At 49.8% G+C, this 15,957-nt stretch overlaps 1 protein-coding gene and 1 pseudogene across 6 annotated transcripts in view; one reads left to right on the top strand and one right to left on the bottom strand.

The window, feature by feature from the left end:
* LOC309870608 (glucokinase regulatory protein-like) overlaps nt 1-15,957 on the bottom strand; it is an 878,156-nt pseudogene that overhangs the window by 337,532 nt on the left and 524,667 nt on the right. The window lies entirely within an intron of this gene.
* CGREF1 (cell growth regulator with EF-hand domain 1) lies at nt 1,461-15,898 on the top strand. 5 transcript variants are annotated; one of them, XM_082745168.1, is made up of 7 exons: nt 1,772-1,861; nt 4,974-5,084; nt 13,365-13,461; nt 14,556-14,621; nt 14,716-14,786; nt 14,914-15,038; nt 15,260-15,898. In XM_082745168.1, exons 3-7 carry the CDS (start codon nt 13,382-13,384, stop codon nt 15,701-15,703), a joined length of 786 nt encoding a protein of 261 aa, XP_082601294.1. In that variant the 5' UTR covers nt 1,772-1,861; nt 4,974-5,084; nt 13,365-13,381; the 3' UTR covers nt 15,704-15,898. The 5 variants fall into 5 exon arrangements, with proteins under 5 accessions (XP_082601293.1, XP_082601295.1, XP_082601296.1 ...); XM_082745171.1 differs by lacking the exon at nt 1,772-1,861 and adding an exon at nt 1,888-2,112; XM_082745169.1 differs by lacking the exon at nt 4,974-5,084 and having other exon boundaries at nt 1,733-1,861.

Genomic DNA, 15,957 nt, shown 5'->3' with positions numbered 1-15,957 from the left:
CGATAGTCATCAGCATTTAAATGATATATTAGTTTGCAGAGTTACCATAACAAAGTACTATACACTGGCTGTCTTAGACCAATGAAGTTTATTGTCTTACAGTTCTGGAGACTAGAAGTCCAAGGTTCAGAAAGATTGGTTCCTCCTGAGAGCTGGGAGGAAGCATCTGTTCCATGCCTCTTCTCTAGCTTCCGGTGGTTTGTTGGCAATCTCTGGCCTTCTTTGGCATGTAGAATCTTCATTCTAATCTCTGCCTATGTCTTCACATGTTGTTCTCCCTGTCTGAGTCTATGGACCCCAGTTATATTGGAGTAGCATGAGCCAACACGATCTCATTTTCACTATTTCCACATAAACTCACATTCTGAGGTATTGGGGATTAGGATGATAACATAGGACTTTTTTTTTTTTAAGATTTTATTTATTTATTTGACAGAGAGACAGATCACAAGTATGCAGAGGTAGGCGGGGGTGGGAGGGAGCAGTATTCCTGCTGAGCAGAGAGCCTGATGTGGGGCTTGATCCCAGGACCCTGGGATCATGACCTGAGCCGAAGGCAGAGGCTTTAACCCACTGAGCCACCCAGGCGCCCCGACAACGTAGGACTTTTTGAGGGACTCTGTTCCACCCATAACAGATAGTGATGGAAGCTACATGAACAGATAAACATATGAGCAGATGGGGAGTGAAGAGATCGCCCAGAGGAACTCGGGCACATAAAGAAAACGAAGAAGAAAATGCCGAGAGAAAGAATGGTGTTGCTGAAGCCAGTGGATACCATCATTACAGGAGGCAGTACCAGCAGTGTCCACTACAGGAAGGAGGACAGGGTGACCTTGATGAGGGTCTGTGGTGATAGATGCTGATGGGAAGAAGCTGATGGAGAGGGAGAAGTGGAAGATTCTGGAGAGATAAGAAGTGATTGTTTTAAAGAACTAAGACCTTGGGCCAGTGGGTGAGGATGTAGTCTGAAGTGTAGTGGAACTGGTCACTGTGACAAAAGTAGGTGACACCATTTTGACCGCAAAGCTACACTCTGTCCTGGCAAAGGACTGCCACCAACGCCCTTAAGATGTTCCTTTTCCCAGCCCCTCCCCAATCGAGTTTCACATGGAACCACTTCTCAGTGATGCACAGGGTCACAGCCACACGAGGACACCTCTGGAAATCATCAGTCACAGCTGTCACTTGAGCATCACAGACAACTCAGGAAGGGTTCCACCAGATACCCTGACCCGTGTGTCCTAGGAATATCCTCTCCTGTCACACACCAGTCCTTCACACACTGGCTATACCCTCTCAAGGCCATCTTGTCTCTCTGGATACAGCATCCCATAGGCCTACTGTCACGGGCACCTCATACACAAGGCCACAGCCAGGAGTCAAGGTCGCACCAACAGCTACACTTTGTCTTGTCCTGCACATCTGGGGGCCAGCAGGCAGGGGCACAGGCGGCACCCGCACAGTTAGACCTGCTTCTCATGAACACCAGCGTCACCATCTGCCTCTTCGTCTGTGTGTCTCTAAATGTCCGTCTCTGTCTCTCAGATCACGGAGACGCACACACACACACACACACACACACACACACACACACACGCGCGCGCTCGCACACGCGCGGGGACCACAGGGAGGAAGCTTGGCGGGGCCCGCGGGGGGCTGCGGAGGGCGGCGGCCCTGCCCCCGGCCGCGGGCGGCTGCGGACTCTGCCCGGGCCAGGGCGGCGTCCGGCCGGAGGGCGACGTGGAGCGGCCACGTGGAGCGGCCCGGGGGAGGGCCCGGCGGGGAGCCGAGGAGCGGCCGCCGCACAGCCTCTAGCCGCCGCGAAGCCGGAGCCCAGCCCTCGCCGCGCTCGCCGCAGGTGGGTCCGCGCTCCGCTCCCCCTGGCTGCGGGACACCGGGCTGGGCGGGCTGGGGGCCGCCGCCGCCGCCACCAAAGCCGGCGGGGGACGCGCGGGTCGCAGGGCGGGACCGCGGGGCCGGGGCGCCCTCCCGGCCTCTGGGTCCCCAGGCTGCAGGCGCAGCCCCTCTGCGTCCCCCCTGCGGCGCGGACGGGGTTGGAGCGGCGGATCCCGCCTCGGGGCACTTCCCGGGAGGAGGTCCGGAGAGCAGGTAGAGGAAGATTCGCTGGAAAGCGAATCCCGAGCTCCCTAGGTGTGATGGTGGGGTTCCGCGGTTCCCTCCCGTGTCTCCTTTGTCGCTCTGACATCCTGGGAGGGGGGTTGGGGGCTGGCAGGAGTTTCATCTTCTCATTTGGCAGATGAAGAAAAGGGCGGGGGGCTGGAGAGGCGCCCCAGGTTATCACCCAGCTGGAAGCGGCGAGGTGAAGGCCGGCTGTCAGGTGTGGGGCCTTTTTGGCTGTAGAACCGCTCTGTGTTCTTTGGGTGAGGGGGCGTGTCCTGGGAGGGACAGGGGCACCGGAGGGACAAGTCAAGTGTTAGGATTCAGTTCAAAATAACTTTCGGACAGTTAGACTCAGCCAGAAAACCGAAAGGATGCCCTATGAGGGGCTGGACTCCTGACCTGGAAGTCAGGCGAGGGCTGATGGCCATTGACAGGGATGCTGTGGAAGAAAGTTTTGCCCTGGATGGAAGCTACCCACGATCAAAGGCTCCTGCCACATCCTAGATTCTCTGCAAATACTCAGGTGCTGCTCATTTACCCTGCATTGTCCCGTTGCTTCTTCCCCAAGGTGTTACAAGGCAGGTACCGTTACCCTAGGCTCAGAGAGGTTAAGTCACTCGCCTGAATCACACTGTCAGGACCCAGAGACAGGACTTGATCTCAGGTCTGACTCCAAGGCTGGGCTCTCCTCACCTGTGCTGGTGCAAAGGCCTGAAAAAATGTGAAGCCTGAGAGTCATTGTGGATGTGAGTGTGTGCATGTGCGTGTGTGTGAAGGACGTGTATAACTACAGAGCTACGTCACGACCGTTAACCAAGAGCTGTGGCTTTCAGGTGGTCGTGAGGGTAAATCACATTTATGTGCTCTATAGTGGTAGGGAGTGATTAGGAACACCGTTGACAGGCGGTGGTTCAAGAAAGGCTTTTTTTCTGTTGCTTATAGAAGTTTTTATAAATGCTGAGAAATGTCTTCAGCGTGAACAAATCACATTACACCAACCTCATGACATATTACTTGAGGTACCTTAGCTTGACTTCCTTTAAACAACAGAGGTGGGCCATGCAGTTATTTAAGCTTGTGACTTGAGCTATAACCAGAATGCTCGGGTTGTCAGGAGGGCCCAGGGCATTCCAGGTAGAGGGTGGAACAGCTTGGGCAAAAGCACTGGAAAGTGAAATCGAGAAGCACTTGTGTGTTGGGGGGCGGGGGGGCTCCAGTAGCCCTTCTGTTTGAAGCCGAGTGTTGGTGTAATGGAGCACTGGAAGATGAATATAAAATGCTGATTGCAGAAGGCCTTGAACGCCAAGGTGAGGACTGTGGACTGTAACAGAAATAGGGAGACTTTGAAGATTTTGGAGCAGGGGCGTTCTAGCTAAGGAAGATTAATGTGATGTGGATATGGAAGGTTCTTTTTTTTTTTTAAGATTTTATTTATTTATTTGACAGAGAGAGATCACAAGTAGGCAGAGAGGCAGGCAGAGAGAGGGAGGGAAGCAGGCTCCCTGGTGAGCAGAGAGCCTGATGTAGGGCTCGATCCCAGGACCCTGAGACCATGACCTGAGCCAAAAGCAGGGGCTTTAACCTACTGAGCCACCCAGGCACCCCCCACTTTTTTTGTTTAGATTTATGTATTTGAGAGAGAGAGAGAGAGAGTGTGTGTGTGTGTGTGTGTGTACAGGGGGAGGATCAGAGGAAGAGTGAAAAAGAGAATCTCAACCAGGCTCCTTGCTCAGGACATGGGGCTTGGTCTCTCCACCCCGAGATCACGACCTGAGCCAAAATCAAGAGTCAGATGCTTAACTCACTGAGCTACCCTCCCTGGAGGGTTCCTTAAATGGAGAAGATACTGGAGGCAAGGGCAAGAGAGAGGCTACTACATTAATTTGTTACACACTCCCTATCCATTGTAACTGGGAGAGGTGAGTACTGTTATCATCTCTTTGTGCAGATAAGGTAACTGAAGTTCAGTGAGGATAATTAATTCACCCAAGGTCGCAGGGACAGCCTGTGGTGGGGGCTGGTCCCAAAGTTCTGTTCTCAGTCCACTACACAACCCCCCCCCTTTTTTTTTAAAGGTTTTACTTATTTATTTGACAGAGAGAGAGAGAGAGATCACAAGTAGGCAGAGAGGCAGGCAGAGAGGGGGCGGGGGTTTGCAGGCTCCCTGCTGAGCAGAGAGCCCAATGTGGGGCTCGATCCCAGGGTCCTGGGATCATGACCTGAGCCGAAGGCAGAGGCTTAACCCACTGAGCCACCCAGGTGCCCCCTGAATGGTTACATACATGAAATGGATGCATAGGACCAAGAGGAGGAGGATAATAGTAATTCATGAGGGCAGGGTTCAGGACCAGACACGTAATTTCAGGGCCCAGGGCAAAAACAAGAGTAAGAATTTCAGGATGGTGGGCACCTGGCTGGTGACTCCTGATATCAAGGACATGATATCACACTGTGGGTGTACTTATTTAAAATAATAATAACAATAATAATAATTTCAATATGGAGTCCGCAGAGCATTACGCTAAAGCCAAGGGCCGCTCTGAAAGGTGGGCCCCGTGTGACCACAGGTCACACACAGTCCTGATTACTAAGACAACTTAAACCACCTCACAACTTAGTGGCTGGAAGCCAGAACGTTGACCTTGGTCCTGAGCGTGCAGTCTGCGCCTGGTTGTGGAAACCAGCCTATGTCTGCTCATTCCGTGTGGACTGGGGCACCTTGAAAGCTGGGAGTGGGAATCACCTGAAGGTTTGCCCTCTCACCGGGATGGGCTTGGGCTGGGGAGACTAGAGCAGCCGAGGGCCGGATCGGCTGCAGCTCCTCAGGCCTCTGCGTTTTCCCCACACAGTCTTTCCAGCGTGGCGGCTTCGGGGACGCCAGACTTCTTCCGTGGCGGCTCAGGGCTCCACAGGGGCCTATGTGCGTGTGAGGAGACAGAGGGAGAGTGAAGCAGAACCAGGTACAAGCTATGGCACCTTTTATGACCCACACCTTTGTTTCAGCTGTTCGTTGGAAGTGAGTGGCTAAGTCCAGATCATATGTAAGGAAAGGCAAATTAGACTTGGTCCTTTGTGGGAAGGCGGGTCAAGGAATTTGCAGACCTGTTTTGCAAACCAGAACATTTGAGCTAAGGAGGGAGTAGATTAGTGGAATCTGAGGGGTGCTTCCCCTTTATGCCTGAATTGCTTCCACCGGATGGTCCTCTTTTAAAAGGCAATGCTAGTGCCTGAGAAGCCCGGATAATAGGTTTTGACAGCTCTGAGGGATTTAAATGACTTCAACGCCTCCTGTAGGCCCAGGTCCTGGCAGTAAACAGATGGGATGGGGGTGCAGGAAACAATCTGAGGGCATCCAGGTGGGGAGACCAGGAGGGTGTGTGTGTGTGAAGCCACTGCAGAGCTGGCCAGGGAAACTTCTGGAGGGAAACGGGCGTTTGTGTACAAGCAGGCACTGTGCAAAATGTGTAGGATGTGTACAACCAGGTGTCACTGAACTCTTACCGCACCCCATGAGGGGGGCTCTTGTCTGCCTCACATAGATGAACAGCCTAAAACACAGAAGCCTCGTGGTTTCAGGGCCAGGCCTGGGGTTCAGGCCGCCTGAGGTTGGGGCCCATACCCTTCCCCTCTAGACTGTGTGACCTCTTCTTCAGTAACTCTGTTTGCGTGTCTTTCCCTCAATGACTGTCTAACATCTGTATCTTTTCTTTCTTATATATTTGCAAGCTTTAAGAAACAAAAAGGAGAAGTAATTCTACTTTATCATCTCACTTGTAAGATAGTGCCTCACACACAGTGGGTGCTTAATAAATAGTAAAGCAGCAAATAAACTTTATCTTCGTTCTACCAACTTATATTTCTATTTGCCTTCCCTGGAGATGCTCACCCTCTTGGTCTTCGGCCACAAAGGTCTTTGACATCTGTTGTGACCCAGGCTGTCTTCTGCGGTATCTAGTCCCAGGGTCTCTATTTGCCAGCATTCTCCTGGCCAGCTCCTGGCCAGCTGGCCTTCTCAGCCATTATGTGCTTCTTCTTCTATCTTAGATACCAGAACCCTCAGCTGAGACCAGCCTCCACTGCCCCGCCTCCCAAGAAACCCAGCAGCACTCTGCACATAAAGAACCAGGGCCCTCTGCCCCTTTGACCTGTACCCTCTTGCAGCCACTGCTTCCAGAATGCTCAGGCACCCCATGGGCTGGACCTTCTCCCTGATCCTCCTGGCTCAGGCACAGGCGTCTCAGTCTTGCATCTCCTCTCAGTCCCCAGGGGCTTTCTCTTGAGACTTCTGGCTTTCACCTCCTTGAGGTAGGCTGTGGGGAGCTCCCCCTCCCAAGAACCGAGGTAGTTTTGAACCTTACTTACACTCCCCTAGTCCTCTCTCACTTGTCCTGTTGTACTTGACTTATGGTGTCTTTCGTGATACAGAAGTTTAAGCCTTTGATATTTTTCACATCTATTTTTTCCTTTAAAAATTACAAATTTGCAATATCATTTTTAAAAAAGATTTTATTTATTTATTTGACAGACAGAGACGACAGGTAGGCAGAGAGAGGCAGGCAGGGAGAGAGGAAGGGAAGCAGGCCCCCTGCCGAACAGAGAGCCTGATGTGGGGCTCGATCCCAGGACCCTGGGATCACAACCTGAACTGAAGGCCCAGGTGGCCCACTGAGCCACCCAGGTGCCCCTGCAATATCATTTAAAAAAAAATTATTTGAGAGATTGAGAGAGAGCAGAGAGAGAAGCAGACTCCCCACGGAGCTCAGAGCCCAATGCAGGGGGGTGGGGCAGGCCCTCCTCCCAATCCCAGGTCCTGACACCCTGACCTGAGCTGAAACCAAGAGTCAGGTGCACAACCTACTGAGACACCCAGGGGCTCTGCAATATTTATCATTTTTAATTGCTCTGTCCTTTAATATGCCTTGCTTAGCCATTGCCTAAATGTTAGCCATTCAGGTTGATTATGTTTCTTTCACTAATATGAATGGTATGGTTATAAATATCTTTATAATTCTTTTTCCATTTGAGTTCCTCCCTCTCTAATCCTCAGGATGGTATTACTGGGTCAGTTTCATGGCAATTACCACACATTTCCAGGTTACTCTCTAGAAAGTGTCAGGTTTGTAGTCCCTCAAACAACAGAGGCTAATCCTCACTGATTCAATTTCTTTTTTTTTTTTTTAAGATTTTATTTATTTATTTGACAGATGGAGATCACAAGTAGGCAGAGAATCAGGCAGAGAGAGGACGAAGCAGGCTCCCTGCTGAGCAGAGAGTCAATCCCAGGACCCTGGGATCATGACCTGAGCTGAAGGCAGAGGCTTTAACTGAGCCACCCAGGTGCTCCTCATTTCTTTAAGTTTATTCTGTCTTATTAGCTTATTGAGTTGGAAGCTTAACTCACAAACTTTTAGCTCTTTCTTCTATTAGATGCTTTTAAGTCAATCCACTTTCCCTCTGATACTGCTCTGTCTACCCATCTTGTTTTCCCGCATATTTTCCCAGTATTATCCAACTCTAAGTATTTAAGTTTCCATTATGATTTTCTTCTCTGATCCACATGTAAGCATGCCTTTTAAATTTCCATATATGTGAGATTTTTTGCATCATTTTTGTTGTTGGTTTCTATGTAATTACATGTTAGTCATATAATATAGCGTGAGACAGATTCTTTGTTATTCACTGAGCCATGTGCTCTGGCCCATTATTTCTCAGTTTTTATAAATATTCCACATGTATTGAGAAGAATATGTACTTGCTAGGGGACTGGTCTCTCATTTGTTCATTAGCTCAGGCATATTAAGTTTTTTATTCAACCTTCTACATTCTTACTCATTTTTAGTCTGGTTAATGTTTCAAATACTGGATGATGTCTATTAAATTCTCCCACCATGATGGCAGATTCGACTTTTCTCCTTGTAGTTCTGCTATTTTTTTTTTTAAGATTTTAATTTTTTAGAGCAGTTTTAGGTTCACAGCAAAGTTGAGCGGGAGGTACAGAGATTTCCTGTACACCTCTGTGCTCCCCTCTACATGCACTGCTCCCCCACAATCAACATCCCAGGCCAGACTGTGCATTCCAGACAACTGGAGGAACCCACACTGACACATCATCACTCAAAGTCCATAGTTTACATCAGGGTTCATTCTAGAACATTCTGTGGGTTTGGACAATTGTATAATGACATGTCTTGTCATTGTAGTATCATAGAGAGTAGTTTCACTGCCCTGAAATCTTCCGTGCTCCATCTCTTCATCCTTCCACCCCAACCCATAGCAACCACTATTTTGACGGCCTCCACAGTTTTGCCTTTTCCAGAATGTCTTACCGTCGAAATCATATAGTGCATAGCCTTTTCAGATTGGCTTCTTTCACTTAGTGGTATTGATTTAAATTCCTCTAGGGCTTTCCATGGCTTGCTAGTTCTTTTTTTTTTTTTTTTTTAAGAGAGAGGGAGCATGAGTAGGGAGAGGGAGAAGCAGACTCCCCACTGATCAGGAAGCCCAATGTGGGGCTCGATCCCAGGACCTGGAGATCATAATCTGAGCCGAAGGCAGGTGCTTTAACCAACTGAGCCACCCAGCGCCCCAATAGCTCATTTCTCTTAAGCACTAACTAGTATTCCATTGTCTGGGTATACCACACTTCCTTCCTTCCTTCCTCTCTGTCTCTCTCTTTCTTAAGATTTTATTTATTTATTTGACCGAGAGAGATAGTAAGAGAGGGAACACAAACAGGGGGAGTGGGAGAGGAAAAAGCAGGCTCCCTGCTGAGCAGAGAGCCTGATGTGGGGCTCGATCCCAGGACCCTGGGATCATGACCTGAGCCGAAGGCAGAGGCTTAACCCACTGAGCCACCCAGGTACCCCGGTAATTTCTATTTCTTAACTGATGAATTTAAAGAATTTATAGTTATGACCACTGATAAAATTAGATCTATTTTTACCATCTTAATTTATATATTTTTTGCCTTACTTTTTCATTTTTAAAGTTTCTCTATTCTCTTTTACTGCCTTCCTTTGAAATGATTTTTTTTTTTTTTTAAATTCCATTCATGGGGCACCTGGGTTGCTCAGTCATTAAGCATCTACCTTTGGCTCAGGTCATGATCCCGGGGTCCTGGGATGGAGCCCTACATCAGGCTCCCTGTTCAACAGGAAGCCTGCTTCTCCCTCTCCGACTCCCCCTGCTTGTGTTCCCTCTCTTTGTTGTCTCTCTCTCTATCAAATAAATAAATAAAATCTTAAAAAATAATCCTGCTTTAATAAAAAATTAAAAATTCCATTCATTTTTTTCTCTGCTGGTTTGAGGTCATATATTCTATTTCTTCCATTTCTGGTTTTTTAGTGGTTCTCCTTAAGACGTTTCCGTGCATATTTAACAAAGTTGCTCAATATGTCTACTCTCTTCCCAAACAACCATCCTCACCATACATCTTTTTTTTTTTTTTTAACTTACTTATTTGACAGAGAGAGAGATGACAAGCAGGCAGAGAGCCAGGCAGAGAGAGAGTGGGAAGCAGGCTCCCCGCTGAGCAGAGAGCCCGCTGCGTGCTTGATCCCAGGACCCTGGGACCATGACCTGAGCTGAAGGTAGAGGCTTTAACTCATTGAGCCACCGAGGCACCCCCTCACCTTACATCTTCATGTTGTCCAATATTGCAGTTTAGTTCACCTTTTTTTGCTCCCTATATTAATGTAATTATCAGTCTGCGTTTGTTTCTGTTTTCCCAAATACTTTCTAATTTTTTTCTGCTCACCATTTTTCCTTGCATTTCAAACCCTTCTGGGATCATTTTCCTTTTTCCTGCAGTAAATCCCTTAGAATTTTCTTTAATGGAGGAATGTTGGTGGCAAATTCTCTAATTTGTTATTAAAATTGTTTTTGTTTCACCTCATTTTTGGAAGATAATTTTGCTGAGACGAGAATTCTAGAATGACAGTTCTCCCCCACGCCCCCCACACTTCCCCTTCTCAATGTGTTAAAATACTGTACTACTGTAACCTGGTATCACTGTTGCTGTTGAGAAATCAATTATCACTCTAATCGTCCTTTTGGGGATTTGTCTTTTCCTTCTGACTGCCTTTAAGACCTTCTCTTTTTCTTGGTATCATATAGTTTCAGAATAGCTCTGGATGTGTATCCTATTTATTTAGCTTTCCTTGGATTGTTGGGCTTCCTGGATTCAAGTATTGTGTTTTTGCAGGAGATTGGGGAAAATCTCAGCTGTTATATCTTAGGACACTGCTTTGATCCCAGTTCTCCTTCATTTTCCATGCCACTTAACCCGTGTTTTATATTTTCTGTCTCTGGCTCAATGAGCTACCTCCTGGATAATTTGTTCATTAATTCTCACATCGTCTAACTTACTCATTATTACTAACTTACTCAAAATTAATCTTTTCGTTGTATTTGTGGAAGTTATATTTGGTTCTTCTTCAAATCTTCTTGGTCATTTTTATGCTCATACTCTTTTCCCATAGTTTTAAGCTTCTCTTTAATTTCTTGAAACAAATTAGATATACTTCATGTTCTTGGTATGATAATTCCAGTGCCGTCCTTTTGCAAGTCTGGGTTCACCCTCTATTGGTTAGCTGGCTCTCACTCACAGTGTCTTATTTCCTTGTGTGTTTGTGACTTTCTGGCTGTGCGGTCATGCTCCATGACCCTTTACCAATGGAATTACTTTGGGGCCTGAATTGGAATTGTGTTTCTCGGACAAGATGTGTATTTTCCTTTACTAGTTGACTGGAGGTACTCTCAACCAGGTACCACTTAAAATGCAAGCAATGTGCGTTGGCTTTTGAACCACAGCAGTAGCTTAGTTCAGGCCTTGGACCCACATTAGAGCAGGCTTGTTACAAATGCTCAGGGAAGACTTTATCCCTTCTACCCAGCACCAAGGTCAAGACAGACAAGATTTATGCTGCCCTCCCTTCTTTGTGGCACATTTACTTTTTGTCCACAAAAAAGTATGGATTGAGTAGGACTGTTTGAATCCCAGCTCTAGGTTGGGAATCTGCTATTAGTCTCCTCCCACTGGGCGGGTCCAACCTTTATCTCTGGGCTCTTCTACTGCACCAGCCACTCCAGCTGATAGTGCAAATTGACCAAGGTTTGGTTTGACAGCCAAAGTCTACTTCAAGCTCACTTCCCCCCACCCAGGGTTACCGTTGCCCTGTGCTTTCTGTTTCACTGTACTCAGAATTTCTTACTTTCTTGCCAATTCAATGCATTTGTAAAGATACTTTCTATTTTTAGCCAGCTTTGGGATGACTTTCATTGGGACAGCTCCTATCATACTCCCCAGACATGGAGGTTTGGATATTTTTCTAGACGACCCTTTCAGAGAGATGTGTCCATGGCAGTTGGGGTTAGGGTTAACCTAACCCTAGTCTAATCCTAACCTAACCTGTAGGCTCCCTGCAGAGCAGGGGAAGCCTGTTATGGGACTTGATTCCAGGATTCCCGGATCACGACCCAAGCCGAAGGCAGAGACCTAACCAACTAAGCCACTCAGGCATCATGGCAGTTTTTATTTTAGAAAATCTAAAGCTGGGGTTTGGATTAACCTAACCCTAACCCTGAGGGCCCCCAGCTGATGATACGGAGATCTCCGTTCCAGCTCCCTCCCTCAGATTGGCCCATGACTTGTTTTCTCTCTTGGTTGCAACATCTGGAGCTCAAGGATCTGTTTTGCAGCCAATGTTCATGAACACCTTTAGGGAACTGTGGTTTCAGCACCCATTTGGCTGCTGTGGATCATGGACACTAATCAACTATATAGACTCATGATATCTGTTGGGTCTACGTATATGCAGAGAAAACTAAAGACAGTTTCTGTGCCTCTTGGTAGCTTTACCTTCTTGTAGACTTCCATATTTGGTTGTTTATTCCTCAAGGTGGTTCTGCATAGCTATAGGCAGCCTCCCACATGCATCTTCCTATGGGCAAGGCCATGTCCCTGTCCTTCCCCACCTCTCTGAGGCATTGGAATCCAGCCTTTCCGTGCTTCTGCACCTTGTTAGAGCTACAGAGCTCTTTGAGAATCTGATGAAACCGACAGGATTTCCCCAGGAGAATTCTGTGCCAGCTGTTATGTCAGGGACCATGACAGTGGTTCCTGATCCTCTGCACCTGAGGATTTGTCTTCCTAGAGATGGGGGTGTGGTCTCAGGCCTCAGATATGGTGGGTGTGTGCTTCCTTGGGAATTAGTAGGATCCGTACACCTACCTGGGACTAGTCAGTAAGCTTCATGCTCTGTACTTCTGACTGATCCTTTCTCTCTTTGACTCTTTTCATATAACCAAGAGCTTGTGTTGCCAGTGGGCCTGCACAATGAAGGTCTAAGGGGGAGCTTTTGTTTTTTCTTTTCTTTTTTTTTTTTTTTTTAAATATTTTATTTATTTATTTGATAGAGAGAAATCACAAGTAGGCAGAGAGGCAGGCAGAGAGAGAGGGAAGAAGCAGGCTCCCTGCTGAGCAGAGAGCCCGATGCGGGGCTCAATCCCAGGACCCTGAGATCATGACCTGAGCTGAAGGCAGAGGCTTTAACCCACTGAGCCACCCAGGCGCCCCGATCTCTGTTTTTTCTTTTCTACTGGGATTTCCTAAGAGAAAAGAATAGGTCCTGAGGCCACCGTTGGCTTGACTCTGGTTTGTTTCAACCCTTACCTGAGTTTACATCTGTTTCAAGGAGTCTGAGCCTTTACTGATTTATTCTTGGGTGAGTTTTAATAAATACAGGCTAACAATCTGCCTCTGCATAAATCTTGGTCTTTTTGTGACCCTCTGCATTTCTGATCTGGCCTTTTTCTTAAGGTCTCTGAGCTAGTTTCCATTTGCAAAGTGAGGAACTGGACTGGAGTAGATGTACTTGAATTGTACTTCTCTGAGCACCTCTGGCTGGGGGGTGTGTGTGTGGAAGGATGGGGTTGGGGGATGGGCCGGGCACCACAGAGTGGGCGATGGGTGTGGGGAGGGACTCCTGTCCCCAGAGCTGCTTCTGCCACAGCGGATCTGCTTTCCATGCTTTACACACTGGGTCCAGAGTAAGATTTGTTTCCGGCAGATTCCACAGGGGATGGCTGATGTCTGTGTGGGCCTCCTCCCTGAGCAGGAAGGAGTCCTGTCACCTGGCTGCGGGTGGAGGCAGGGAGAGCAGCAGCTCCTGTCTAACCCTCCTGTCCCCTCACTCTGTGGCAGACATCCCTTCCCCTTGACTCCCTAACTCTGTTCCTAGTTCCAGTTCCTGCAAGGATGTTGTTACCTTTGGCAACGAGAATGTTAGTGCTGCTGCTGCCCCTTTGTCAGGCGGCTCCCAAGGACGGAACCGTGAGGTAATGGGCTCCAGAAGGCAGGGCCACAGGCTGGGATACAGGGAGTCTGGAGAGTCTGAGGGTGCGGTGGGCCCCTCTGGGAGGCAGGAGCCTGGGGTGTATGCTCCTGGAGCTCTGTATCCCGCCCTTCCCCTGACCTCTGCCTATAGGAAAGCCCTTCGCAGAGCGGGCAACGGGACACCTTTGCTGGGATCAGTTCCTCTGGGATCCTGGGCCTCAGTTCTAAGGGGGTGTGAGGCTTGGGGAAGGAGCTGTGGGTCGTCTGGGATCTGGGGCTTCAGTTCCGACAGGGTATGAGGCTTGGGGAAGCAGCTGTGGCCCGGGAAGGGGCTGTGCTCCTCTTCTCCAGACCTTCTGTGAGAATAAGAGATCGTTAGCAGATCTGTTCTGTTTTGTGTGCTCATCTGCCTCGAGGCTCCGGTGTGAAGACCACACTGGGTATGTGGGGTGCGAGGGGAGGGACAGAGACAGAGCAGCAAGGCTGGCCGCAGGGACAGAGGCTGCCGCAGCGGCTCCTGCAATCTAGCCTTGCAGGTCTGGACTGATTTGGGTCAAACAGGCAGCCCTGTCCAGAACTGGGAGCAAACCTTGGGCTTTACGGACTGAGAAAGAGAGCCTGAGCAGATGGAAACTCCAGAACCATCATGCATACCCTCAGCATGTGTCGTGGAGCAGATCCAGTCTGTGGAAACCAGGGCAGTGCCTCCGGGCCGAGTCAGAGGCCTGCCCCGTGGCCCGGACCCCAGAGCTGAAGGGTGGCCACGATCCCTGCTCTCTGGACACCCACTCACTGTTTTCTTGGGTCTCCAACTTGTATCTACTAGGTGTGTCCTCATCTGGCCTCTAACCAGACACTTTATTTGGGTTTTCCCTTAACGTCTAAGTTAGGAATCTGTAAAAACAGCCCAAGGGAGTGTGGTTCTGCTTCTGAGACCAGAAGGGTCTCCGCCCCACAAGGTTTTTGCAGAATTTGAGAGAACAACGCCCTCTGGGTCTGGGGAGAGAACTCTGCCAGGAACTTGAGGGTGGGCGGCTGGTAGGCCGGATCCTCAGGGAGGCTCTTTGCAGGCCTGGCCCTTCTCTCTCTCCTCCAGGCTGGACCCTGAGGTGCAGCAGCAGCCCCTGTCCAACCCCTTCCAGCCAGGCCAGGAGCAGCTTCAGTGAGTGGGCTGGGCCGGGGGTGGGGGCTGGGGGTAGGGGTAGGCCTGGGTCTGCACACTGGCCCGTGGGGCTGACTTTCCCTGTTTTTGGCAGGCTTCTGCAGAACTACCTACAGGGACTGGAAAGGATGGAAAAGGAGCCCGAACACATGACCCGGGAGCAGGGTGAGGGGCTGGGCACTGGGGCCAGCGGGCAGGGGCTCCGGGGCAGCACACCCAAGACTGACCCTGGGCCATCAGTCACCCCCTGCCTGTTCCTGATGTCTCTTCTCATCCGGCTTTTCCTCCTTAGTTCTCCTCTACCTCTTTGCCCTCCACGACTATGACCAGAGTGGACAGCTGGATGGCCTGGAGCTGTTGTCCATGTTGACCGCAGCTCTGGCACCTGGAGCTGCTGATTTTCCCATCGCCAACCCGGTAAGCCCTGCTGGCTGGTGGAGGGGGAGGGCTTCTCTCACGAAGGAGACTCAGCTGCTTGGGGCTTCAGTCTTTTTCATCATGACTGTTTTGGGGAATCCACTAGGAAAGAAGTGCTCTGAGCCTACCTGGCAGGGAGGTGGGGAGGTGTGGGGAGGGTCAGGGCTCCCGGGAACATGTCTGTTCAGTGTAGCCTGTACGGCAACTGTGTGCTTCCACAGGTGATCCTGGTAGTGGACAAGGTGCTTGAAACCCAGGACCTGAACAGGGATGGGCTCATGTCCCCTGCAGAGCTCATCAACTTCCCAGGAGAGGCCCCAAGGCACACACAGCCCGAAGAGCCCCCAGAGCCACAAGACGCTGGGAGGCAGCCCCCACTAGCTAACAGCCTGCCAGGACAAGAGCTGCAGGGAGCCCTGGGTCCCAGAGAAGATGGGGGACAGGTAGAGGCCAGAAGGGAGTCCTCAGAGCCTGTGCAAGAGGCTGGGGAACAGACAGAGGCTGAGAGAGAAGTCCCAGGCCCTGCGGCAGAGGCTACAGGACAGGCAGAGGCCAGGAACACTGTAAAGGATGCAGAGGAGCTTCCAGAGGAAACACTGGAGTCTAAGAACACCCCAAATGAGTTTGAAGTTCATGTTATTCAACTGGAGAATGATGAGATATGAACCTTTGCGATAGAGATCTGCACCCGCAGAAGTCTCAGTACCAGAACATGAGCCCCGAAGAGTGGGGCGTGTAGGCTGGGCCCAGGACCGCCTCTTTGTCCGCTTCCTGGCCCCCAGAGGGGCAGCTCAGGGAGACCTGAAGTTGAGGGCGGCAGCTTTAGGGCCCAGACAACCAATAAAGAACTGATGAATGTATCTGCTTGGGCCATCTACTTCCTGTTGTGGCTGGCCTGGCCTCAGGGACACAGGGGATT

Source organism: Mustela nivalis (genome assembly GCF_964662115.1).
Source record: "Mustela nivalis genome assembly, chromosome: 8".
Classification (NCBI taxonomy): Eukaryota; Metazoa; Chordata; class Mammalia; order Carnivora; family Mustelidae; genus Mustela; species Mustela nivalis.
The sequence above is the reverse complement of the archived record's forward strand: the minus strand, read 5'-3'. Positions and strand labels throughout refer to the sequence as shown.